General features: G+C 46.4%; 2 protein-coding genes across 3 annotated transcripts in view; both read right to left on the bottom strand.

Annotated features, from left to right (window-relative positions):
• The window catches only part of STAT3 (signal transducer and activator of transcription 3), a 50,597-nt gene extending 44,846 nt beyond the window's left edge, over positions 1 to 5,751 (bottom strand). For both annotated transcript variants that reach the window (XM_054992331.1, XM_054992333.1), the window contains exon 1: positions 5,669 to 5,751. The gene's annotated coding sequence lies outside the window, so the exon portion shown is untranslated. The remainder of the gene's footprint in view (positions 1 to 5,668) is intronic.
• A 14,115-nt stretch (positions 5,752 to 19,866) lies between these two features.
• CAVIN1 (caveolae associated protein 1) overlaps positions 19,867 to 25,537 on the bottom strand; it is a 36,154-nt gene continuing 30,483 nt past the window's right edge. Inside the window, exon 2 of the mRNA XM_054992512.1 lies at positions 19,867 to 22,839. Coding sequence (XP_054848487.1) covers positions 22,150 to 22,839 — 690 coding nt within the window. The 3' untranslated portion in view covers positions 19,867 to 22,149. The remainder of the gene's footprint in view (positions 22,840 to 25,537) is intronic.

The following is a 25,537-nucleotide window of genomic DNA, read 5'->3' as shown; positions in this document are numbered from 1 at the left end:
TTGCTTTGTGTTACCATTAAAAACAAGGATGTCATCTCCCACTCTAAACTCAAAAGCAATAAATATAAAATTACGATCATTTAAAATTTTAACACGTTGGTATCTAACCCCGAAAAAGCTATCTGTCATCACATCAAAATACTCACCCATGTGTTGGAAAAAATGTGGAAGTATAGGCACATTTGCCCACTTTTGGTGGCAGTGCCCCAAAATCAAAACATTCTGGGAGGAGATACTAAAGCAAATAAAATTAATAACGAACTACGACATACCCCTGGAGCCCCAATTAATTTTTTTGAATCTATGGCAAGGGGTAAACGTGCCAACGCCTCAACGAGATTTAATTACTAATCTACTTGCCATAGCAAAATCATCAATAGCATATTTTTGGAAAAACCAGTCTCCACCATCCTTGAACCATTGGTACTCCAGAGTGTGGAATCAGCTCATTATAGATAAAATAACAGACAATTTATCGGCTAATTCCTCAACATCTAACTATTATGAAAAATGGTGGTCTTTCTTAAATTTCATTGACGAAACTGAAACACTTCCTCCCAACCATCTATACCAAGATATACTGAAAGTCTAGCACTATGAACTAAACCAACTATACCAATATACTGTGACTTATTCTTGTGGTATATGAACTACAAATTATAGTAAGCAAGTGTTTTAAATGTTTTTCTTCAAAACCTGCAAACTTGTATAACCAATATATTACTCCATGTATTTGCAATTTAATGTTTATTGTTATTGTTTCTGTTTATAATTAATAAAATTTGTTTATTTAAAAATAAAAAAAACCAGGGATGTGGGAATAGGCCTGTTCTCACAGAGGCACCAAACCTCCGTCTGGGCTGTGCCACTTTAGATTGCAGCTCTTATGACTGAATGTTCCATTCAAACAATATTCCTGCGTAAAGAGAAATACCTTTTCGGGGAGAAAGCTGAGTAGGGAACTTTGTAATTGTCAAGCTACTATTTCATCACATCTTTTTTATTGTTTGTTTTATGACCTGAATGCAGTTGCTGCTCTATTGCGATCATGATTCATCTGTCACTTCTGTTGGAAAGGCTCTCTTGCTTGTTTTTTAAGTGACACTTTATGGTGGTATAATCAATAATTATTTTTGCTGGAAGCTTTTGTGTCTCCTGTTTTTACCTTGTTAACCATCTTGAATTTCAGGAGAGGCAACTTATACATTTGCCAAATTAAACAGAGGTGTTCAAATTAAAGAGAGGTGTTTGGTATGGAAGAACGTTGGTGCTGCATGAATCCCACATCTACTGTGGTATAGGCCAGATGTGGGTGTTCCACTTCAGCATGGCCCTAGATCAACTCTTGTTCTGATACAAGACAGTTGTTAAGTGATGCTCTCTTAAGACATCATATCTGGTACAGTGAACAAACACTGCCTCCGACCCCTAAACTACTGTCTGTTCAGAAACCTTGTTCCCTTAAGGTCTTCTCAAAAAGTGAAGGGGTAAACTTTATGATTAGAGTTGTCAGCCTAGCCTGTTGATGGCAGCTAAATCTTTAATAGCATGCAATTGGAAATCTACGAAAATACCAACAGTGGAAGGTTGGATTAGCAAAATATGGGACCACTATATCCAAGAGAAAATCCATGATGATTTATACCAAGCACAAAATCATACGAAAGTGATTTTTTAACGAAATGGTTTCCGTTTTTCAAATATCTCATTATTACTGAACTACACCCTCCTAAACATCTGCAATTTCTCACTTTAATTTAATAAGATATGATAATGTAATTCCCTCTGTTTACTTAGCTTTTTGTAAATCTTGTTATGTGATTGTTTAGCATATGCTCGATAATGTAATTGTTTAAACAAATTTTATAGTCCTTACTGTAATTCATAATCTCTATTTTTTAATTATCTTTAATATTGTTGTACTGTTATTGTTGAAATGAATAATATTTTTTTTTAAAAGTTGTCAGCCTACCTGGCTACTAGTCATCTTGCTTTGTGCTCTGGGTAATTCCACCACCTGAGCTTACATGGGTGGCAGCTTGAGAATGGGCCGCCTCCATCGGGACACCACAATTATGGAATTCCTTTCTCAGGTTGCCCAAAAGTGAAGACTTTTCTGTTTAGTTTGGCACGCCCTCAGTGACCCCCCCTTTTATGTGGCTATGCTTATGTGTTTGTGCTTTGTTGAACGGATTTTATTGTTTTATCTATATGCATTTTAAATTTCGTTTTCATGTTTTGACTGTTTGCCATGTTGGGGACCTTGAAGTGGGTGTAAAGCTGGCATTAAAATGTCCTATATATAAATAAACAATAATTTAAAGTGGTTTTTCTAGCTGTCCCTTTAATATCAGGTTGATCAAAAGCAATTATTGGGGCTGTTATTTAGCTTCCTGTCATGAAGAGCTTCAACTGCCTATTTCTACATATTCAATCTCTAATAAAGGGTCAGGGTCTTTTTTCACCCTGGACAGTTATCAACTGTACTTGTGGTGTAGAATTATACTCCGAACATGTACAAGGAATTTTGTTCTGACAGCTCTGTGTTCAGAGTTACCATGTGACTGACAGAGAGTGAGATGAAAAAGACGCCCAAGTTACACAAAAGTCCTCACGGTATTTAATAACAAATTTTACATGCTAAAGCCAAACCTTAAAAAAAAGAACTAAATTAAAAATCCTGATACAAGCAGGCGCACATTCGGGGAGTTGGGAGCCTGCGCAAGACTTCAAAATGTATTCCTAACAGAGTCAGAATTGATGGATCTAATTTTCCCCAAGTCAAATGAGACCGCCTGTTCTCCATTTTTCCAAAAACAGAAACTTGGAAACAAAGTTGTTTTGTATTCATGATGACCTTTCGCTAGTTTAACTTGTTCCAAGCAGCCTGGGCTTCCTGACAGATAGTGAAAGATTATGCTTTCAGAAAGGCAGCCTCCAGATCTTTATAATCAAGGTCTTACAAGAAGGCATTGCTTTTTCACACCCCACCTCTATAAACCCTGACCAGAGACAAAAACAGCACTATGGTTTTGACACTGTGGACACCAGCTGGGAGAACTGCAACAGCAGCCAGCCGGGAATCGTAAAATAGACTTACAGCAAACACGGTGGACGGGAAGAGGAGTACTTCTCAGCAAGCGGCTTACTGGATTTATATTCCAGATCGTATTAGGTCTACACTGGAACCATCACAGAAGCCACAGTGCTGGACTGGTGCATTACTGTGAATGCAAATTGTGATCTATTTCTTGTCTATTGACAAAATTGCAGCATATTCTGCAGGTATTCTGCCTGAGTGATCCTGCTGCTCTTGAGGAGAGCAGTAAAAGACATGGATGCTTGAGGTAGCAAGCCCTGCAACTTAGGAGGCCACAACACAGTCCCCAATACACAGCTATTCAAATAATTTATAAAAGGTACCCTAACAACAGGTTAACAACAGGAAATCTATGAAGACCTTGCACCAACTGCAAAACTGGCTCGTTTCAGCTCCTTCTCAGGACCCTGGTACAAATGAGACCTGACCCTCTAGCAAGGGGCCACATCCCCAGGTTCTGAGAGAAGATGTGCAGGTTCCATCAGGCATCCCAGAAGCAATCCCTATGGCCCACTTCGTCTCCACTAGAGAAAAAGCATCAGAGGAGGCTGGGAGCATTAGAGGAGGCTGAACTACCAGCAAAGCAAAAAAAGTTAGGTTTATTGCTTGAAACCGACAAGTAAACATCCACGGAGGTTTTAGGTTTGTATATCCTTGCTTTTATTTTCTTGTTTTTGCACTGAATGTATCCCCCCCACACACACACTGTTGCATAAACAACACTTCCTGTCACCTTTTTGGTTGCTGTACCAAGCACCCAATTTAGCTGGCAGCATCAAAAGCTACCACAAAGGATCGAGCCACTAAGATGGGGCACACACAAGAGTCTGCATAGTCCCAACCAGTTGCAGGCAACTTGCGATTATTTGTTCCCACTCTGCACAGGATCCAGCTTAGAGGCCTTGTCGTTTGAGTGTGAACTCTGCCCGCTACTTCAGACCTACAAGGGCCTCCCAGCGACAGTGAAAACCGCCCAAAGGAGCACTAGAGTTTGAGGCCAAGCCCTCCCGCCACACGCAGCTATGCCTTGCCATGCTGCTTTCCAAGGGAGCGATAACAGAGCCCAGCCAACGGAGCAGAAGAGTCCAGCCCACAGGGACATCACATCATATCCGGTAGATCTGTGCACATAGCAAAGAGCTCAGGCCCACAGGGCCTTCCATCTCTCAAAGATGTCAGCCGCTTACTGAACTGACAGGGGAGGAGAAAAGAGGGCATTCGCTCCTCTGCTCTAAGCCTGCCTCCGCAAAGGGACATTGCTCTTCCCAGCGGTCACCTGCCTCTTACCCTCTCTCCATAGGCACAGAGCTCCTAATCCTCCAGAAACCCACAGAGTTCAGGCACACACAAATCTTTTCAGATACCTGCTGGGCTATCCAATTCTTCCTCCACCACCAGAGCACCCATTTCAAAAAATGGTGTTTTTAAATTATCATTATCAGGAAGAATGAAAAAGGGATGAGGGGATACAAAAATAGTAATTTATTACAAAGTTTTCAAAGAACAAAAAAGGCTTCTCCTTCCAGGCCATGATAAACAAAGCTCACCTTTCCATGACCTTATATCTTCCTGGTTTGTAATTCTATTCTGATGTGTCCCATAGCCTCCTGATCCAATCCTCAAAATGGGGGACCACAGAAGGACAGTGCCAGTCCCTTCTGCAGCCAAACACTATTCATCCTCCCTCTAATAAAGCCAGCCCTGCACACCTTTGGAACAACCTGTGAAAAGGAAACAGCTCTCAAATCTCTCTCTCTCTCTCTCTCACACACACACACACCTCTTGCAATGCTCACAGCAGCTCTGCACTGGCAGACTTGAATAAACAAAGCAGCCCCCAAAGAACCTGCTGGGACCCTGTCTATAGATTGTCTGATTGCCCCCCCCCAACCATTCTCAACCATCTCTCAAGATGCCATCTGCCTCCTACATTGCTCTTCCCTGTCGCTTACAGTCCCATCACTAGCATACTATATGTGCCAGACCAGAACCAGGACGGCTTGGGTTCAACTTCCTATAGGCTGTGACCCTAGACCAAGTCATTCTTTTTACGCCTAACCCACCTCACAGGGTTGCTGCGAAGATAAAATAGAGAAAGCCACATACACTCCTCTGAGCTCTCTGGAGAAAGAGAAGGATGAAAATAAACTAAATAAGTAATAAACAAATCTTGTACCACAAGCACCAGCACCCACGGATCTCTCCACTGAGATCCTTGCTTTCTAAAGCGCTGTCAGTCGCTTGGAAATGGTACACAGAGACCACGGTGCTGTTTGCTCTCACCTCTAGTGTACAGTTTTGCTTATTCAAACGGTAAAAAGAAAGGCACTCTGCCCATGCTCATGAGCACTCCCTCCTTTAACAGAAGGGAAACGATGGCAATCAAGGCTTGGAAACAGCACTCAGTGACCACGGTGTTCTTGTCTCTCATCCCAAGCAAGTGACTCTGGTGTAAAGGGAAAGACACTCTGTCCGTGCTCAGGAGAACTCCCTCCTTAAACCGAAATGTTTGCAACGAAAGCTGCGGCCGGCGCTAAAGCCTATTCCCCCCACCAGTCCCAGGCCTACCTTGCAGTCCTCCCGCTTTCCCTCGCCCACCAGCTGGGGCCGATGCGCCTCAAACACTTCCCGTCGCTTTGCTCCCAGCCCCGTGTCAGCTGCTGACCGACGCTCGAGTCCCGCCCCCGGCTCCTAGCGTCTTCGAGAAGTTCCACCAATGGCCGGAAAGCTCTGCAGATCTTTCGCCAGAGGGCGCTGTGAACAGCCAATCAGAACGCACCGCCACTTTGATTATTCATCGGGCTGTTCCAACCTGGGCCCTCGACTCCCGCCGCAATGCTGGAAACCCAGCTGAGTTCCGGGCAATGCGTGACGTCGCCGCCGTCGGCTTGAGCCTAAGGAGGAGGCGGGGGGCGGCGGCGGCTGTTAAAGCGGAGCCAGATCGCGGGAGAGGCGGCGATTCAGAAGAGGGTGGGGGTGGTGTTAAGGAAAGAAAGGGTCCGGTTTAGGGAGTAATAGATATAAAACTCCACGTTGGAAGAAATCTGTATTTTCCCCCGTCTTGGTTCCGGTTCTCTTTTTGTTTGCTTGTCTTTGCAGAACTTTCCCTCTCACCCCCCACCCCGCTTGTAAACTGCTGCTTCTTATTTCCGAGCGTGGGGAGGGAACGATGTACTTTCTGTGTACAGAAGCGCTTTTTGCTTTTGCATGTCGAACCGAAGGGGGAGAAGAGCACGCCGTGGGATAGGGTCTGGCTGCGAAACAAGATGTTAACAGCTGAGTTGCCCCGAAAGTAAATGTAAAAAACGCGTAATACCAATGATTAGGACCGAGCCAATGACGCATAAGGATGTGCAAGTTTTCGAGTTCCTCAGAACTCTTCATCAGAGCTTTAATCTCTGGGGGTTAGGCCAGAGATTAATTTTTTTTAAAGTTTTGGTCATTGTGTTAAGATGATCTCCATAGGCCAGCGTATGGTGGGTTTATGGCCCAGACAAAGAAGAATTGGGCTGCTGTAGGCCCCAGGCTGGTAGATCTGGGTTCAAATCCTGATTCTGTCATGAAGCTTCCTGGGTTATCTTGGTACAGACATTTTCACCCACTCACAATTTTTGTGAGGATAAAATGGGCGGGGGGAGGTAAAGGTAGTTCCCTGTGCAAGCACCGAGTCATTACTGACCCATGGGGGGGATGTCACATCACTACGTTTTCTTGGCAGACTTTTCTTACAGTGTGGTTTGCCATTGCCTTCCCCAGTCATCTACAGTTTACCCCCAGGAAACTGGAAGGGAGAGCATAATATGCCACCCTAAGCTTCTTGGAGAAAGAGTTGAGATGCAAAAACAAAAAACATATTTCATTGAATCATATGAAAATTTCTTATGATTCTTTTACACTTTCTGTCCTGGACACAAATCATACCTCAATCATGTGAGGGTGATGGGAAAACGAACTCACTCCCATTTGGGGGGGGGCACTGAGTACTAGACAATGTTCCAAGCGAGAGCCAGTGAAGTGTAGTGGTCAGCATGTTGGACTAGCACCTGGGAGAGCCAGGTTCAGATCCCCACTCTAGCATGGAAGTGTGCTGGATAGCCTTGGGTGAGTCACACATGCTCGGCCTAACCTACCTCACAGTGTTGATGTGAGGATAAAATGGAAGCAAAGACCATGATGTAAGCTGCTTTGGGTCTGTATTGGGGAGAAAAGAGCGGTATAAATGAAGTCAATAATAAAATAATTGTTGCTTTATCAGGTTGCTGTTGGAGTCCCAGCAGACTCTTCTTATGAGGAATCTGTGGAGTGATCTCCCAATTCCTGTGGGAAGGGCAGCTAGTGAAGCGCTGCTGTTTCTTTCGGCCCTGCCAATGCCTAAAGGAGTATGAAGTACAAACTTGCTCGTGTGTACAAGGATGGTGGTGGCATGTTTAATAGGGGGCCACTGGAGGTCCTCTTAATGAGCCCACCCCCCCAGCCTGGAGATGTTCCTGAGTGATTGTTTTTGCATGAACGAACATATTCTATGTCATACAATGGCATTCTAAGTAGAGTTATGACAGTCAAATCTCCTTGAAATGAATGAGCTTGGACTGGCTTAACTCTGCATAGACTTGCCGTGATAGTCCGCAGCTGCCTTTGAGTATGGTGTGCCTGAGGCTGCTCTCTTACTTTTTCTTTGCTGATTCCATTGATCAGATCATCTGCTATTTCTGTAAATATCTTCTCACAGGCAGTGGCAGGCCGACATTTTTGAGACCCTGAAGCTTGAAGTGTTATGGGGGCCCCTTCTTGACCAGCAACAATCGGGCAACAGTTGGGGGTTCGGGTGCAGCAAGCCCCCAAGAAAATTTTGAAATGTGACCAATTACAGGGACATTTTGAGGCCATATGAAATGGGCATTAGAGCATATTCTAAGGTCAATATGAAGTACTTCAACCCACTGGCTTATGATTCTGTCACTAAAATAGTCTTATTTTAAAAACAAACACTTAAAAAAACTATCAGTTTGGTTGAAAAATTCACTCATTAAAAAAAAAAAGTTGCTTCAGGGCCCCTCCAGGATTAAGGGCCCTGAAGCTTAAGCTTTATTAGTTTCATAGTAGATCCGCCCCTGCGCACAGGAAGAGGGTAAAGTGAGAACCACTCTGTTTTGTTGCTCTGAAGGTGCAAACCCAGAGCACCATCTCTGAGAGCAGTACATGGTTGGCTGTAGGTGTGATTGGGACAGCCACCTCCTCCTGCCATGGCAGCCCTGGGCCTGATTAGAAGCCACCTTGGGGTCTGGATGACGGAGAGGCACGCTAGAAATGCTTTAAATATAGAAAACAACACTTGTATGGAGGAATTCAACAGGTGTAGAGTCATCTTTGCAGCTTCTCTTGGGAAAAGCTGTACCCCTTGAATTTTTGCCAGCTTTGCAGCTGTTGAACGCATAGAACCCCTGTCAGGAGAAGAAGAAAAAAAACAGAAGCAAACTTTGGAAGAAGTCATTGCATGGCCCCGAAGCTCATCTCCTGGGTGATTTTTTTTCTTGCAAAGTTGTTCAATTGGTTAAGCAATGTGGAACATTGTGTAAATTGTGTACATATTCTGCAGAGACTGATATTGTGAAATATTTAATTAAAGATGGCGTCTGTGGCAGAGACTCAATTGGACAGAGCTGTCATTGAAATTGTTCATTGCTGACGGGTGCTATCATATGAAGATGAGCAGAAGCAATATTTTTAGGATCTTTTATTTCTCTTGCACATATTTTCAGCCTATGCCAACATTGTATCTGGATAGCAGATGTCACAGAGTTTTAGTAAATTGTACATACATAGCCCCAATGGATGGGGCCTTTATGGTCGTAATATCCCGCTTCTTGTGAAATACTCATGGCAAAGGGACTGATCTACAGGTATCTCCTTTTTATTCTCCTGGGCATTTGGAGGCTGATTGTTTAAGCACACCTTGATCTTTTAAAATGTGCTTCTGTTGTTTCATCTTTAGTTTACTGTGTTTTTATGCTTTTTGCATTGCCTGCTATCATTTGCAAGATACTTTAAAGACTAAAAAGTAGAAGAGGGGATCTCATTTTGTATAAAATAAAGACTATTGTCCTCTGTGTGAGAACATCCAGGAAGAGATTCCTCTTTAGTGGTTTTGATGGCTTGACAGACTCCTGTAAAATTTGCAACTTGTGGCTGACTTAGATAACTAAGATACCAATAAGTGACTCCTCTGCATCTTGTTTGGTACTGCAGCTTTAAAAAAAATTGAGGCAAGTATATATAGTTTGTCATCATTGTGTTGAACTTTTTATTACATTGTTCTCATCTCTTCCATTTTATCCTCACAACAATCCTGTGTGGTAAGTTAGGCTGACCACGTGTGACTGGTCCAAAGTCACCCAGTGAGCTTCCATGGCAGAGCATGGATTTGAACGTGGGTCTCCCCGATCTTACTCCAGCATCCTAACTGGCTCTTCTTTTGCCTTTTTCTTGGGAGATCCAGCAGAAACATTTGTTATTCTTGATGCTTCCTTTTTCTGCTTTAGGGACATCCTGTCCCTTTTTGCTCTCAAAGGTCAATGTTGTCTCTTGTTACTTCTGACTCAGATGGTCTTGGGGTTTCCCCCAGGCTGAAGGTTGTCCCTGCCACTTTGATATTTCCTGTCAACTTGAACAGCTGGTGACATCAGAGGAATCCCCACCCTGAAAGCACTAGCACCCCCTAAGCTTTTGAAGAAGAGGGTGGGGCAAAGGCAGTGATTCCTGATGCTCCCTTTCTTCTCCCCCAAAGCATCTCTTCCTTCAAGCAAAGAGCATGTCAGGGCCCCTCCACAGCTGAACCCCGGAACGTTTTGAGGGAGAGCAGGAAGATCTGCAAACAGCTTCTCATGAAGATCTGTGGGGACTTTGTCTTCCAACCCCTAATGTTGCCTGGGCCCTCCTAGACCATAAGCTTCTCCTGAATCCTGAGGCCTCAGGAGAGGAACCTGCTTCCAGAGCCACCCCGAAAAGATACTGTCAATCTTTTAGCCACAGGGGTAGTTGTTCCTTCGACCGCAGAGGGCCAGGCCTCGAAGCAGGAGCTGGTTGCTTCCAATACTACTAAAACCTCAGTCCCACCTGAGAGCTTTGGTGGCTCACCTGCTTTGCACTGACACTCCCCTCCACCCGTGGCCTAGCGTTTGTCAGTCTCTGGGCCTAGCATACCATACCATACTGGAGTTGCCCTGGTAGTACTTTGCAGAACCCAAGTTAATTGATTGCCCAGGTACTTCCTGCTCGCAAGGGACCCATTTCTACACCTCTGGCATCCCACTTCCAGAGGAGAGAACAGAACTAATTCTGGATTTTCTTTACTGGAGGAAGTTTTGCAGAAAGACCCAGGGGATATCACGTCTGGGTCTTCAGGGAGTATTCATTCAAAACCAGCTGCCACTATCATTGGTAGATACTTGGTTTGGAACCTCCAGACATTTTACCCCTGTTACCGTGGCAGGCATTTTATGGTTGTATGTGCAGCCCATCCCTATGGCAGCCATTTTGTGGTGGTGCCCATTAACCTCTAAATTTCAAAGGTATCCACAGGTTCAACATCTGGAACCCCTGGATTAAAACCAGTTCTTGATACTTTTGACTGACCTCCTGAAATACAATGTTTTGTGCAATATTGTAACATCCTGTACTGACTTTTTATATTCTTTTCAACCTATAGTGAAGAATGTTATGGAAAAAAATCAATAAGGAGTTAAAAAAAAGGAATTCTAGAATAACATGGAAGATTTTTTAAAGTATGACCTTCCTCAGTCAAAGTCCATATTCCAAGTTCTAGGAGGTCACGAAGCACCATGGAGAGTCCAGTGACAGAATACAACTCTGCTCATCTCTCCCTCTGAATTCTTCTCATCCTCATAGAGTGGATGAAGTTGAATCAGTGATTCCTCTTTCATGAATTTCTTGAACATCACATCCAAACGCAAATTAGTTACTGAATGCTTTCTGAGATACCAGCTAAGTAGGGTTGCCAGTCCCTCTTAACGTCCCAGCGGGGGGGGGGCGCACTGGCTCCCTGCACTTACCTCTTGGGGTGGGGGGAGCGCGCATGCTCCTGAAAGTGCGATGACATGACTTCCAGGAAGTGACATCATCACGCAGCCCCCGGGGAGCACACCCATGCTCCGCAGGGGCTCAGATCGGGGCTGCTGTGGAGGACATGAGCGCTCCTGGGTTCCGCAGCAGCTCAAAATGAGCCTGTTTTGGCCCAAATCGAGCTCATTTTGGGCCTGTTTTGGTGTGGATCAGGCCCGTTTTGCCCGGATTGGGGCTGCTGCGGAGCGTGGGAGTGCTCCTGTGCTTCGCAGTGGCCCAAAATGGGCCCGATCAGTGCCAAAATGGGCCTGAAACAAGCCCAGTTTGGGCCTAAACGTGCCCGTGTTGGGTCGCTGTGGAGCACAGGAGCACTCCCACGCACCACAGCGGCCCCTATCCAGGCCAGAACGGAAGGTGCATGCCCCCCACTGTCCAGGTAAGTGGGGCGGGGTGTGGGGTGCGGGGGATCCCTCGCCCCCACTGGGTGTGTGGCATACCTACAGCTACACCAAAGCACAGCAGTCTTATGTCTGTATAGGAGGTGAGAGGGTTTAAAATCTTGCCCTGAATGACGATGCTGAAGTTGGTTCCCAGTTCCTTATTCTCAGTTCCTAGTTCCTTATTTGCAAAGCCAAAGAAAAATATCATGGGGAAATTTAAAAGCTCTGCACCCTAAAATAAAGGTGGTAGGGGCACATCTCGCACGCCTCCAGATTCAGCAGACTCAGCCCTCCAGTGGACCTGTACTGGGTTATCTTACACAACCCAGTTCATGAGTTAACAACTTCAAAGTAGGGTGCTTCCAGAACAAATCAATAAGCAGAAAGGGGGTGGCTGCAACAGAAAAAAAACCTCTTTGGATCACCCCAAATCACACAGCTCTGAACTCCAGAGTTGTTCCCTACAAGAAGACATGTGTTGGTTCTGATCCAGTCTCTGGTTCTGGACCTATGGCCTCCAATTTGGCCTGCCTAGAATCTTTTATTAGACACTGCTGTGAATAAGGAATAAGGAACTGGGAAAAATATAAGCCCTCTATGACCCAATGCTATTTTTTGATCACCCCAAATCACACTGCCCTGAACTCCAGAGACTGTCCCCTACAAAAGGACGTGCTGGTTCTGATCCAGTCTCTGGTTCTGGACCTAAGGCCTCCTATTTGGCCTGCCTAGAACCTTGTATTAGACATTGCTGTGAATAGGGACCTGGGGAAAATATAAGCCCTGTGCACCCCAAAACAATCTTTGGAGCACTCCAAATCACACAGCCCTGAACTCCAGAGACTGTCCCCTACAAAAGGACATGTGCTGGTGTTGATCAAAACATTGGTTCTGGTGCTGTGACCTCCTATTTGGGCCGCATCCCAGAAGCTTGTATTGGGAACAGCTTCTGTCTCAAAGCAGGCCTGGTCTTCTTGGGTCTGCTCAGATTTGGAGCCTGGACTAGAGTGTTAACTCATCTATCTTTTTCCCCTTTCCTATTATTCCCAGTAAGATATACTGGAAAACATGCACTCAGGCAGGACTGCACCTTCTGCTCAAAAACAATGGCTTAATGGTTGTCTCTGGGGGAGACAAAGAGAGGGCAAACTGTCTCCGAGGTGGGACAATGAAGTAAGAATGTTTGATTGTGCCTTCCTGAGAGGATCTGTAGGTGTAAAAAGATTATCTGATGACCAATGATATCTGGATGGGTGAGGCCATAATAGGGAAGGGGGTAAAGATAGATTTGGAAAGGTGTGTGAATGGATTCATTCAAGTTGTTCTGGAGACCTCCATTGTTCAATGGTTATGCATAAGTGTGGAGTGTGGGGCTCAGCGGGCAGCTCTCTCTGTGTCTCTCACTGCTGCCACTGCTGCCACCACTGCGCCCCTTGTCCCTGCCGGCGCAGGCAGCACAGGGGCGGCAGCGGCAAGAGAGTGAGCTGCGGTGGCCATGGCCTGCTCTTTCTCTCGCCGCGGCTGCAGCTGCCCCTGTGCTGCCTGCGCCGGCAGGGACAAGGGGTGCAGAGGTGGCGAGAGAGTAGGCTATGGCCATCGCAGCTTGCTTTTTTGGCGCCACTGCCGCCTCACCCCTTGTCCCTGCCGGCACCGGCTGCAGAGGGACAGTGGCAGCTGCGGTGGCCGTGGCGGCAGCAGTGAGAGTGGCGTGCTCTTGCAACCGCCGCCTTCTTTCTCACAGCTGCTGCCTGCTGTCACGGCGCGGGATAGCGCCCTGCACCCAGGGGCGCGCTGCGCCACCCGGGGAGGGGGTGCCCCAGGGAGGGCCCCCCCTGCCTGCCAGGTAAGTGGGCGCGGGGGAGGGAGGGTGGGATGGGGAGACCCCTGCCCCGAGCAGGGGGATGGGAACCCTACAGCTTGTCTGCGTTTTTAACACATGAGGAGAGGGGCTTATGATGCTGCCATATTCATAAGCCTTAACATCATGAGGGCAAATGTGACATAGTCAGGCATTCAAATGGATAAGTTAACACTCTAGTCTAGGCTCCAAATTTGAGCAGGCCCAAGACCAGGTCTGCTTTGAGAAAGCAGCTTTCCCCAATATAAGCTTCTTGGAGGCAGCCCAAATAGGTGGTCACAGCACCAGAACCAATATTTGGATCAGCACCAGCACGTCCTCTTGTAGGGGACAGTGTCTGGATTTCAGGGCTGTGTGATTTGGAGTTATCCAAAGATTGTTTTGGGGTGCAGAGGGCTTATATTTTCCCCAGTTCCTTGTTCACAGCAATGTCTAATACAAGGTTCTTGGAGGCAGGTCAAATAGGAGGCCTTAGGTCTCCTATTTGAGGTCTCCTAAGGCCTCCTATTTGGCCTGGCTAGAACCTTGTATTAGACATTGCTTTGAATAAGGGACTGGGGAAAATATAAGCCCTCTGCACCTAGGCTTGCCAATCCCCTGTCTGGGACGTGGGATCCCCTACTCCCACCTCCTCCCCCCAACCCCACTTACCCGGCTAGCATGAGAGCGCACCCCCGGGGCGCTCCTGACAGTACAGCACACCCCCGAGCAGCACCCCACTGCAGGGCACCCCCACACCCCGCAATGGGCCTGTTTTGGCCCAAATCGGGCATGTGGGGGTGATTTAGCCCTTTGGCGAGCGTAGGAGCGCATGCCAGGCCACCCTTCGTCCCGCATGATGACAGCACTTCCCGGAAGTGATGTCATCACACATGCCAGGAGTGCGCACGTGCACGTGTGAGAGAAGATGCACTGACAGCTTCAGAGGGTACGTTTTTGGTCCTGGCTAGAGGTGGGCACAATCCAAAAAAAAATACCGATCAAGCTGATCGTGGATCAGCGCCAGCGACGATCCCGAATTAACGATCCACACCGATCATCTCCCGTTTCCGATCTGTGGATCGTGGAGGCCAAAGTGGAGGGGCGCCCCGCTGTTCCCAGCGATACAGGAACGGTGGCTGATGCCGGTGGCATCTGCGTTTGTGTTTGGCTGTCTGTGTTTGGCCGTCAGAGCTGCCTATCAGGGTTTGCAGGGATGAGATTGGAGTGCCCATGGCTACAGAACACCCCCTTCTCCCTCCCTCCCTTGGGTGTCTTCTCCCAGCTGGTGACTGCTTTGCTGCTCCGTGTTTGGAAGGAAGCCCTGCTGATCAAGGCAATCTGGGTTTCCATTCGGGTTTCCAGGGCGACAGAAGGAGGGCAAACACAGCTCAGGCATTCCCCCGGCTCCGTTGCCAGGGGAATAGATTGCTGGCGCCTGAGAGTCTGGCTTCCCGATCCGAGCACGATCGCCCTGATCAAGCCCCCCTCCCAACCGCTGGATCATTGGCCATGCCCGAGCACGATCCGCCGGATCCTGATCGCACGATCGCCACTATCATGGTTTTTTTTCGATCGTAATGCGGATCGTGCCCATCTCTAGTCCTGGCCCCGACCTGGTGGAACTCTATTCATAGCAATGTCTAATACAAGGTTCTTGGAGGCAGGACAAATAGGAGGCCATAGCTCCGGAATCAGATCAGAACCAGCACATGTCCTCTTGTAGGAGGACAGGGTTGTGTGATTTGGGGTGATCCAAAGTTTTTTTTCCACTGCAGCCCCCCCCTTCTGCTTATTGATTTGTTCTGGGGGCATCCTACTTTGAAGCTGTTAACTGAAGAACTGGGTTTTGTAGGATGACCTAGTATAGGTCCACTTAGAGGGCTGAGACTGCTGAATCTGGAGGTGTATGATATGTGCCCCTACAACCTTTATTTTGGGATGCAGAGCTTTTCAATTTCCCCATGTTTTTCTTTGGTTTTGCAAATAAGGAACTAGGAACAGCGAATAAGGAACTGGGAACCAAGTTCAGCTTCATCCCTGGATGGTGGATCTAAGGCACAATTTAGAAGCAACTAAATGGAACTCTGAACTCTCCAAATCCTGCAAGCTTCATCCATACCTGCTTTGGCCTGTCATATGTCATTTGAAGCTGGTTTCCTTTGGTTATGGGTGCAGCTGTGAATGATTCCTTGTGGGTGGGTAAAGAAATTCCATTTGTTAAGGGAGGCAGTTGTTTACTCTTTCTGAAGAACCCCTTAGAAGCTTGCAAACTATCTTCTGTTCTTCAATTCACCTTCTCTGAGCAAAGTTTATCAATGGAGTGACTGGAGACCATCTTAGGAACCTTAAGACCCTGTTATCTAGAAAGTGCCCCCCCCTGCTGTGATATAGGTTCCCCTCCCCCACTGACACCCATATCCACTTTTGCTTTGCATATGATCGAGAGCCAGTGTGTTTGTGTGGTTAGAGTGTTGGACTAGGGTCTGAGAGACCTATGTTTGAATCCCCTCAGCCCAGGAAGCTTACTGGCAGCACAATCCCTCTCACAGAGTTACTCCAGTCTAAGCCCATTGATTTCAATGGATTTAGACTGAAGTAACTCTGATTAGGATTGCATGGTGGTTGACCTTGGGCTAGTCACTCACTCTCAGCTTAACCTCCCTCACAGGGCTGTTGTGAAGACAGAATGGAAGAGAGAACAATGCAAGTTGCTTTGATTCCCCATGGGGGAGAAAGTTGACGTCCACATGAAGTAAATAAATGATTCAAGAGCAAAAGCCTTATGCTAGGGGAACTGGTATGAACTTCGCGAAGCTTTAACCAAATGAAACTAAAAGCAGGTAAGGCAGAAGTTATGATAACTTGTATTCTTAAGTGATGTCAGTAACAGTATAGTGTTGTTTTGAAAAGAATGGTCACACTCCCTTAAAAGAAGAGGTTCGCAGCCTTGGGATGCTCCTAGGTCTAGTTTTGTTCCTGGATTCTCAAGCAGTGCCATGACTAGAAGCACTTTGATAAAATCTGGTATACCGGTTGTACTGGTTCTTGGACACAGAAGAGTCAGTCTCTTATCACATGCCAAGGATTATTGCCAGGTACTCCATGCTAGAAAATCTTATCTGACGGCGATTATTTCATGTAAGTGATGATCTTTTAAAAATCAATTCTTTAAAATGTAAATTGTTTTTTAAAAACAAACCTATGGATTTTTAAAAACCTTCTTATGTATGTTTTGCAAGAATATTTTCAGTGTATATACCATGTGTTTGTATGCTCTCTCTCTCTCTGATTTCTTCAATTCTACCCTAAATTTCAGATTCCCTGATATTCAAAATGCATGGTTTGAAGGAGAGAATAAGCTGGCAGGGACTTGTACTGAGTGCTGGTGAGGTGACCAAAATTATACCTCCATCTTCTACTTTGAGCCTTCCGAGAGAGTAGCAGTAAGAAATGTATTATTTCCCCCCAGGAAATGTATCACCCCCACCAGCCAGCAAAGGGTTTTCCTTTTGTTGCTTTTCATTGTGGTTCAATCCCCTTCTCTGGTTAGCAGTGCTCCTCACAGAGCTGTTGTGCCTTATACAAAATGTAACATTTTTTGCAGTTTTAGTGTTTTCTATAGATCTAGGCAAAGCCAAACAATACTAACAAGCATGCTAAGGGTGAGCTGGGGCAATATTTTTCTCCCTCTCATTCAGGGGCAGTTTAAATTGTTTTGCTGCCCTAAGCATGCACTGCACTATCTAGTATGGATACAAACTGACCTACAGTGGTGTTAATGGTGCTCACAGGGACCTGCCTTGGATTCTGTTTGGGTTGCTGTGCCAGGTGATGACAGACCTCTGCTGTGTCTATTCCTTCATCCCATGCCCCCAGCAGCTGTGCTGGTGCCCTTGCTGGATTGGGCTGCCCCAAATGACTGCCTGTGTCACTTGAGTGGTGAACTGGCCTTGCTTTCAGTCTGAATCCCAGAATGTCGAATGGGACTTACTGACCCACCTCTTACCTAAGGCAGGCAAGACTTCTAAGGTCTTTGTGCATACTGGCTGCAATCCTATGTACACTGATGTGTGAGAGACTCCCATAGAATTCAGTAAGGCATACTTCTGAATAAGCAAGCATAGCACTTAGGCTTGACAATTACCCAGTGGTGGTGTGTATTTTTCTGCTTTTGCTGCTGCCCTCCTCGTGCTTTCCTCTAGGTGGTGGGAGAAAAATGGGCCGAGTAAACAATGGCCGTTTCCAGACGGCCCCCCGCCTCGCGAAACGTCGCGCGTCGTCGCGCGTCGTTGCGCAGAAAACGCGAAATATCGCGTTTTCTCGCGCGAGTTTTGCGCGACGTCGCGCAAAACTCGCGCGAGAAAACGCGATATTTCGCGTTTTCTGCGCAACGACGCGCGACGACGCGCGACGTTTCGCGAGGCGGGGGGCCGTCTGGAAACGGCCAATGTCACTTCTGGCAGACACCTGGAAATGTCACAGCTACTCCACAGTGCTCTACGAAGGTCCCAAATCAATATGTTCTTTGCTGTAGAGATTTGGAGAATTCCTAGAGTGTCACGGGTGTGTGTAGGGGGTGCTGTGAGACCACTTCTGGTTTTTCTCCAGAAGTGACATTGTGACATATGCAACACCATTCTTTCACAGGTCCTGCCTTGTGAAATCTATTTTCTGGTGCTAGGCTGACAACCCTAATAACATTAGAGAATGATATATATCAAAAAGGCACATGAGCACAAAGTAAGCATTAGCTATTAGCCATTTCAATTGCTTTTCCAATTCCTTTTCTCTGGTTCTGTAAGCTGCAGTACTGCAGCCCAAGCTCTGCTCACGACCTGAGTTTAATCCTGGCGGAAGCCAGGTTCAGATAGCCGGCTCAAGGTTGACTAAGGGCCAAGCTACAAGTGACGAATGACACTTGAACGGCAAGTGTATTTCTCCCTGTTCACTTGCCCTCCACTCAATCCACTTGCCGTTCAAGTGTCATTCGTCATTTGTAGCTTGGCCCTCAGCCTTCCATCCTTCCGAGGTCAGTAAAACGAGTACCCAGTTTCCTGAGGGTAAAGTGTAGATGACTGGGGAAGGCAATGGCAAACCACCCCATAACAAAAAGTCTGCCAAGAAAACATCGTCATGTGATGTCCCCCCATGGGTCAGTAATGACTCAGTGCACAATAAGTTCCTACAATTGACACCTGGTTCAACAAGATATGGTATTTTCTAATAATGGAAAAAATAACAGAAAAGCTATACCTACAGAAAAACCCCACTGGTACTTCGAATTTTTATGTTAAGTGGGAGCCTTTCCTCGAATTTCTTTCTAAAAATGATCTACTTTTGACAAAGCTACCTTACCAAGATGTTATTGATATGGAAATGTGGGGTTTGTGGTGACCTTTTGTGCAGATTGTTATATTAATATCTCTACTGTTACGATTGTTCTGTTCGTTATATATTTAAAATAAGTGTTAATGGTTTATTGTATAGATACTGACAAATTTGTATCAAGCTTTGGTTTTGAGTATATTGTTGTTTTGTTTGATGATAGCTGTTAATATTAATACAATTATTAATTTTTTTTTAAAAGTAATGACTCGGTGCTTGCACAGGGGACTACCTTTACCTTTATACTGCTGTAGCACACTGTACTGCAGATGTTATATTAAGGGACTGTACACTTGAAGGACCGCCTCTCCCTGCATGTTCCTATATGGCAGCTTTGTTCTTCCCAGCAAGGCCCATTGCCAGTCTATTGTCCACCTGTCTGTGGAACAGCCTCCTGGAAGAGGTCTGGGGTATTTCTATGGCCTTTGGCAGGTCTGCAAGACTGAGTTATTCTGGAGCACTTTGGGGAATATCCCACTGGTGTGGTCATGATAAGGTGTTTTTAGATTGCTTTCTCATGTTTTTTATGACTGTTGTTTTAATGTTTGTCAAATTGTTTTGATTTCATTATTATTGTATCCTGTAATTCTTGGAGAAAAGGTGAATATATAAAATATTTAAAATAAATAATGGTAAATAGAAAATGTATGTCTCTGTAAGAGGCTTGGGTGCCCCCTCTTCCGCCCAAAATTGCCAACCTAGAGGCAATAGGTGTTTGAAAAAGTGGCATTTACGGCAGCAGAACTGTAGATGAGATACCGCCCCCCACTCCCATTGCAAAAAAGCCCACAAAGGAAACTAGTTGCTGATCAGGCTGAACTGCATCAGTTTCATTTTACACAGGCCGAGATGGGAGCTGCTGCCCCCTGGAGGGGAAAATGGGACCCATGTTTTGTTGGATATATAGATATTGTCTGTGGGGGAGGGGGTCTGAGCTTGGGACCCTTGAAGGCTGTCTCTAGAATCTGGCAAAAAGAGACATGCACCCCACTGCTCCCTGCACCAAAATGCTTCACACCTGCTCTTTTAGAAAAGGAAGTTTATTAAGTCACTCTGCTCACCAGGAGGCAGTCTTAGAAAAGGAACCAAGCAGCTGCTTGGCACAGCCCCTCCTTGCTGTCCCCAGTGTGGAAGTGGTGCCCTAGATGTGGCAGCCTTAAATGCTAAGCATCTTTTTTCACTTGGGCTCTTCTGGGCATGAGATCCATTGCAACAGATAAGAATACTGAAAGATGCACAGGAAAGCGGAGTGTGGCAGGGAAGCAGCCCCAACATTTACGTGCACACTCCATGGTCAGATAACAGTACTCCCCCCTCCCCCGCACACACCCATCGTGTCTTCCTGTTGGGAAGTGGATTGCTTGGCCAAATCAGGTAGCTTCGGTGTAGATGGTAGCAGGGGAACAGTGCACAGAACAGCCCTCTGCCCAAGCCTATTGCAGACATTCCCTCCTGGACCCCCACAAAGAACAAGCATGGAAAGGACAAAGAAGAGTACTCTGCCACATCATGCAAGGGAGGGCAGCAGCATGCACCAAACATGAAGGAAGGAAGCCTTGTTGCACTGGGGAGGGGGGTGGGAAGTGAGGCTCCTGGTTCTTTGCCCACAGACTGCAAAAGAAAAGAGGGGTGGGAAGGCAGAAGGCAGTTGGGACTTGGGAATGACCAAGTGGTCGGGTGTCTGTCTCCCCCGCCCCCCCACATGCCTCCCTGTTTTCTCCCTAGCTGGCAAATTCAACAGACATAGCTAAGTGTTAACCTGCTGGGAAGCACCCAAATAGCATTTGCTCTAGTTGAAAACCGGGTGATACCAGCCAGCCATAGCACAACCCCCACCCCCCACCCCCAGCGGTTGACCTAGAGCCCAGGCACTGCAGAAAACCATCTGCAATGCTAAGGATCTGCCCCAAGGGTGGGTATCAAGATTGCTAACTGACAGGATAACAGCTTTCCTTTTCTGTTCTCAGTCTCTGCCATTTCTCTCTCTGCTTAACACACCTGCCTGCCATTTCTTTCCATCCCTCAGGAAATAAGCACACATCCATGTAGGCCAGGTGGCTCAGATAGATGAAGCTATAAGCAAAAAAACAAAAAGCATTTGAAGATTCTTTGTAGAGAGCTCATTCCTCCTCTCTCTTAGTGTCCACACTGGAAGTTCCTGGTCCTTTGTGTGTGCAAATGTAGGGCCCCATCAAATGTGACAGCATCAAAACAATCTTTTTAGGGGGTGGAGCATAGACCTCACTCTTGCACCCTCTATTACAGACTTCCCCACTATGGCACCTGTGGACACCATGGCGCCTGCCAGTGTTAGAGCTCTTCAGAAAGTGGCCAGGGCCATTGTAAGGCATGGCTAATTATTGGCTGCGCTCATTCAACTGAAAGGGTTTTCTGTTGTAACAGCAGCCACAGCCACTATAGGATCAGGAGGAGTAAGCACCTGCCCTTTCCTTAGTCAGTATGTGGTTCCATTTCCCCTTCATGCTATCATTCTTTTAAATTCTTTTCTTTTTCCCTCCATTCCCTTGGGCTTTCCTTCTTTTCTTTTTATTCCTCTTCTGCAATTCATTTGCAAAGCAGAAAGGGAAGCACTGCACTTGGCTCCGTCTCCTGTGGCAGCCATTTCGAGTTTAGTTCTGCCTTTGCAGCAGGAATTCTAGAATGGTGCTCACCCCCCCCCCCCTCAAAATTCCAAAAGGTGCCTGTAAGGTTGAAAAGGTTGGGGATCCCTGCTGTAAGGACATCACATCCTTCCTCCCTAGCCAACCTTTCCCCATTTCCTTTCCAACCAGTTGCTCCCCTTCTCACTCTCCACCATGCCAATGATATATCAAGCCAGACAGCTTCAAGAGCCCGCCCACCTCTTCTTTGGTTCCATACTTCCTGTTCTCCTCTTGTCTGTCCAATCTGCTTCTGGTCCCCAGGAAGCACTCTTGACACTGCGCATCATAGCTGAGAGGCAGTCATGCTTCTGGGGGGGGGGGGTGCAAATAGGTTAAGTTGTCAATAGCACCTTGGAGGGAAGGGCAGGATGGCAGGTTGGGGTGAAGATGGCAGCAGGCTGGCAGAGAAAGCTTTCAGTAGCAAGGAATGGTGTTCGATAGGTTGCTAGGAAGTCCCGTGTTCTATGCTGAAACAGAAATATACAAAAATGCACCTTGGTGCTACATTTTGGGGGAAGGGGGTTATAAGATTGCTATATTTTGTGTGTGTGTGTGTGTGTGTGTGTATGCCCATGTAGGGCCAAAATAGAGGAAACGTGAAAGGTTACATGTTCAGCTTTTGACGTTCTTCTGCTTCGTGCCTTACTCACTGTCGCTCTTGTCTGCCAGCACTGTGTCTGACTCTTCCGTGATCTGCAGGAGCGTGCTCATTTCAGGGCTCTCGCCCCTCAGCAGATCCGTGTTCTCTGTCTCATCCCCACCAACCTCCACCATTTCAGTGGCCTTCACCTCCACTTCCCCTTCCCGTATCTTCTTGACGTGGAAGGTGAAAGGTGGCACTTTGTAGACTGCTGTCTTGGAGCGAGCATAGACCGTATGGTCAGGGGTGAAGGACTTCTTCAGCTTATCCCGGGAAGTCTTCATCTTCTCCCTGCGCTCATTGGTGACAATCTTGGTTCCCAGCTTGTTCATCCTCTTCTCTAGGTTGTGTCGGGTCTTCTCCAAATTCTGTTTGGTTTTCTCCAGGTTCTCTTTGGTCTTCAGCTTGGTCTTCTCCAGGTTTTCTCTGGTCTTCAGCTTGGTCTTCTCCATCTTCTCCTTGGAGAATGCTTTCTTGAAGTCATCCACCTTCCTCATACCACTCCTTTTGATACGTTCTGCCCGTGACTCTTCAATGATCTCCTCTACCTCCACTTCTTCATCTGAGGAGAGCTCGATATGTTCCTCATCAGCATGCTCATCACCTGCTGGTAACTCTTCTCCTTCCCCTTCCTTCTCTGTTTCTTTCAAAGACTTACTGATGCTCAACTTGGTTGGCAGCTTCACCTCATCCTGCAAGACATAAGGAGAAATGACAGCGAGATTTCTAAGGGCACGTTTACTGTTTCCTTGGGCAGCCAGTTAAGGAGCCAGTTAAGGAGCCTTTGCTATGTTAAGGAGCCAGTTAAGGAGCCTTTGCTATGGGGAGGGAAAAAACCCACTGAAAGGATCTTAATTCTATTTTACACCATCTTGGGGATCTTCCAGACCTGAGGCTCAGGGACAAGTGAGGGTCTACTCTCTTGGGCAGCAAGGGATGCTTGCTTAGTGGGTTACCCCTTTAAGATCAATGGGCGAGTTGTGAGAGCAACCGTTCTTGCAGTTTTGATCTTATATCAAGGCTGGCACAGAGAGGGGCTTCTCCTTAGATCTATAAACTTAGATACTACACATCACACTAACTCGCTAATAAAATGGAGAATCTCACTTATGACCAAAACCACATGTTCTTTGTCAAATAAACGAGATGCAGTGGTAAATCCCACCTTTCTGAATGGCTTCAGATCAATTCAGCTACCCTGTACTGGTGCAGTTAGAATGGCCTCTCGTTTTTCAAAAATGTACCCACCAATGTTGGGAAGAGGTGCTAAAAATACTTGAAGTCAATGAGAAGGAAAAATATCCTCTTACACCCCTATAATCTAATTGCTAAGCCTTCAAACTGAGGGCCAATAAAGAAGGGGAGATATAACAGAGGTTGAGGTCTTTCATGGTGGGGGAGGAATCTCCCCCCTCCCCATCCTCATTAGGATTGCAACATGTTCACCTCAGGAAAATGTAATCTGACCCCCCCCCCACACACACACACAAATACACATATTTAGGTTACAGGTCAGTTGTGATTGTTGGTGTCATGTGAGATGGGGTTGCATAATAAGAATAACATTTGATTTATATACCACCCTTCAGGACAACTTAACACCCACTTAGAGCGGTTTACAAAGTATGCCATTATTATCCCCTCAACGAAACACCCTGTGAGGTGGGTGGAGCTGAGAGAGCTCCAAGAAGCTGTGACTGACCCAAGATTACCCAGCTGGCTACAAGTGGAGGAGTGGGGAATCAAACCCAGCTCTCCAGATTAGAGTCCCACGCTCTTAACCACTAAACCAAACAAGTCTCCCACATACCACCGGTGTATTGTCACAGACTCGTTCTGCTTGTCTGCCCTGTGATATGGCCTGGCAGATTCAGCCCTCATTTTTGCTATGTCAAACTGGTATTGAACCCAGTCCTTGGCTGACATGCTTAATTTGCCTTGATGGGTCTGATTGGTCATATATTAGATTGTAAACCACCTTCAGATTTTGAAAAGCTGTGGTCAAATGTCTTAAATAAATAAATAAATTTATTATAAGTGCCCAACCATGGTAAAACTATGCTCTCTTTCCCCTAATTACATGTGAATGAGATATCATCTAGTTGGCTAGTGAAAACTCGCTTTCTCAAATATCACACAATGACTGAAATGCATTTGTAGCATGCCAGAGCATCAAATGTCAAAGGATGCCCTCTGGTGTGTAGAGTGGGATATGGCATTCATCCCAGAGCAACATAAAGAGAAGTTGGGGTGTCGAATGAAAGGCTGATTCAATAGGACAAGTTTTTCAGTGATATGGAATATACAGCCTTGGTGACCTTGCAGGGCTAACAAACTCCACCTTCTGCCTAGCAAAGTTTTCTTCACTCTATCAGTTTAGCACAGTTATGTTGGAATGCAGAAGGAACTGAATTTGTCAGCGTTTACTGGGGCGGGGGGGGGGGGTCCATCAACATTTTCTGCTAATATTTCTATCATGAACTAAGAGTTTCTCTACACGAGGTATCTGACACGTGAAGAACACGTATCAGGAGATGCAATGTTAGCTGGGAAGGGTAGTTTAAAAAGACAGCGCCAGCAGGGCAAAGGCTTTGCTATACATTGGAGCTGTGTGAAGGGGCTGTGAAATGCCAGAAGGGAACTTCAGCCCATTATAACCTCTCCAGGTCCAAGCCTGGTTCTAGAAGGCAGCTGCAGCCCATTTCAATTCCTGGATGCCCTCTGATTGTGGTCCCACACAGTTTTAGACTGGAGAGGTGAAAATGAAATTAACAAACCCTCTGAGGAACAATCTCCGCCAGCTCTGTCTTTTAAAACTACACTTCCCAGCTAATATTTCATCTCCCTACACTTGACGAACACGTGCAGAGGTATCTTGTGTAAAGAGACTCTTACAAATGACCTGAAAGCACACTGCAGACTTTTGAGGGGAACCATTTCTGGGCCACAGGGGAGGTAGAAAGGGGTGGTTTTCTAAAAGGGAAGCAAGCTATAGCAGCACCAGGGATCAGAATTCCAAGCTCTCCCACTGATTTCATCTCTCGTTCTTCTGGGATCTGACTATCTGAGAAATAACAGTGACATTTGGAAAAACAATTCTGGGCTCAACATCAGCCAGTTACAAAACTGCATTGTTTGGAAATAAGGATTAAGCAACATGCTCAAGGCTGCACAGAGTGTTCAAGTCAGAGAAGGCAGCAGTCTTTCTTCACAGCCTATGGTGTCCTGCACCCAAGACTGTCAAGGCAGAATGTTCAGGGACAGGGATGCTGGAAGGCTGGAACAAGCAGCACACCTGCATAATGGATGGCACCCAGCCATCATGAGGATTTCACACTTGATTCTGGGGATGTGCCACTTCAGACTGCAGGAAGAGAGCCTGATGTGGCT

The sequence above is a fragment of the Eublepharis macularius genome, chromosome 12 (genome assembly GCF_028583425.1).
Source record: "Eublepharis macularius isolate TG4126 chromosome 12, MPM_Emac_v1.0, whole genome shotgun sequence".
NCBI classification, from domain to species: Eukaryota; Metazoa; Chordata; class Lepidosauria; order Squamata; family Eublepharidae; genus Eublepharis; species Eublepharis macularius.
The sequence above is the reverse complement of the archived record's forward strand: the minus strand, read 5'-3'. Positions and strand labels throughout refer to the sequence as shown.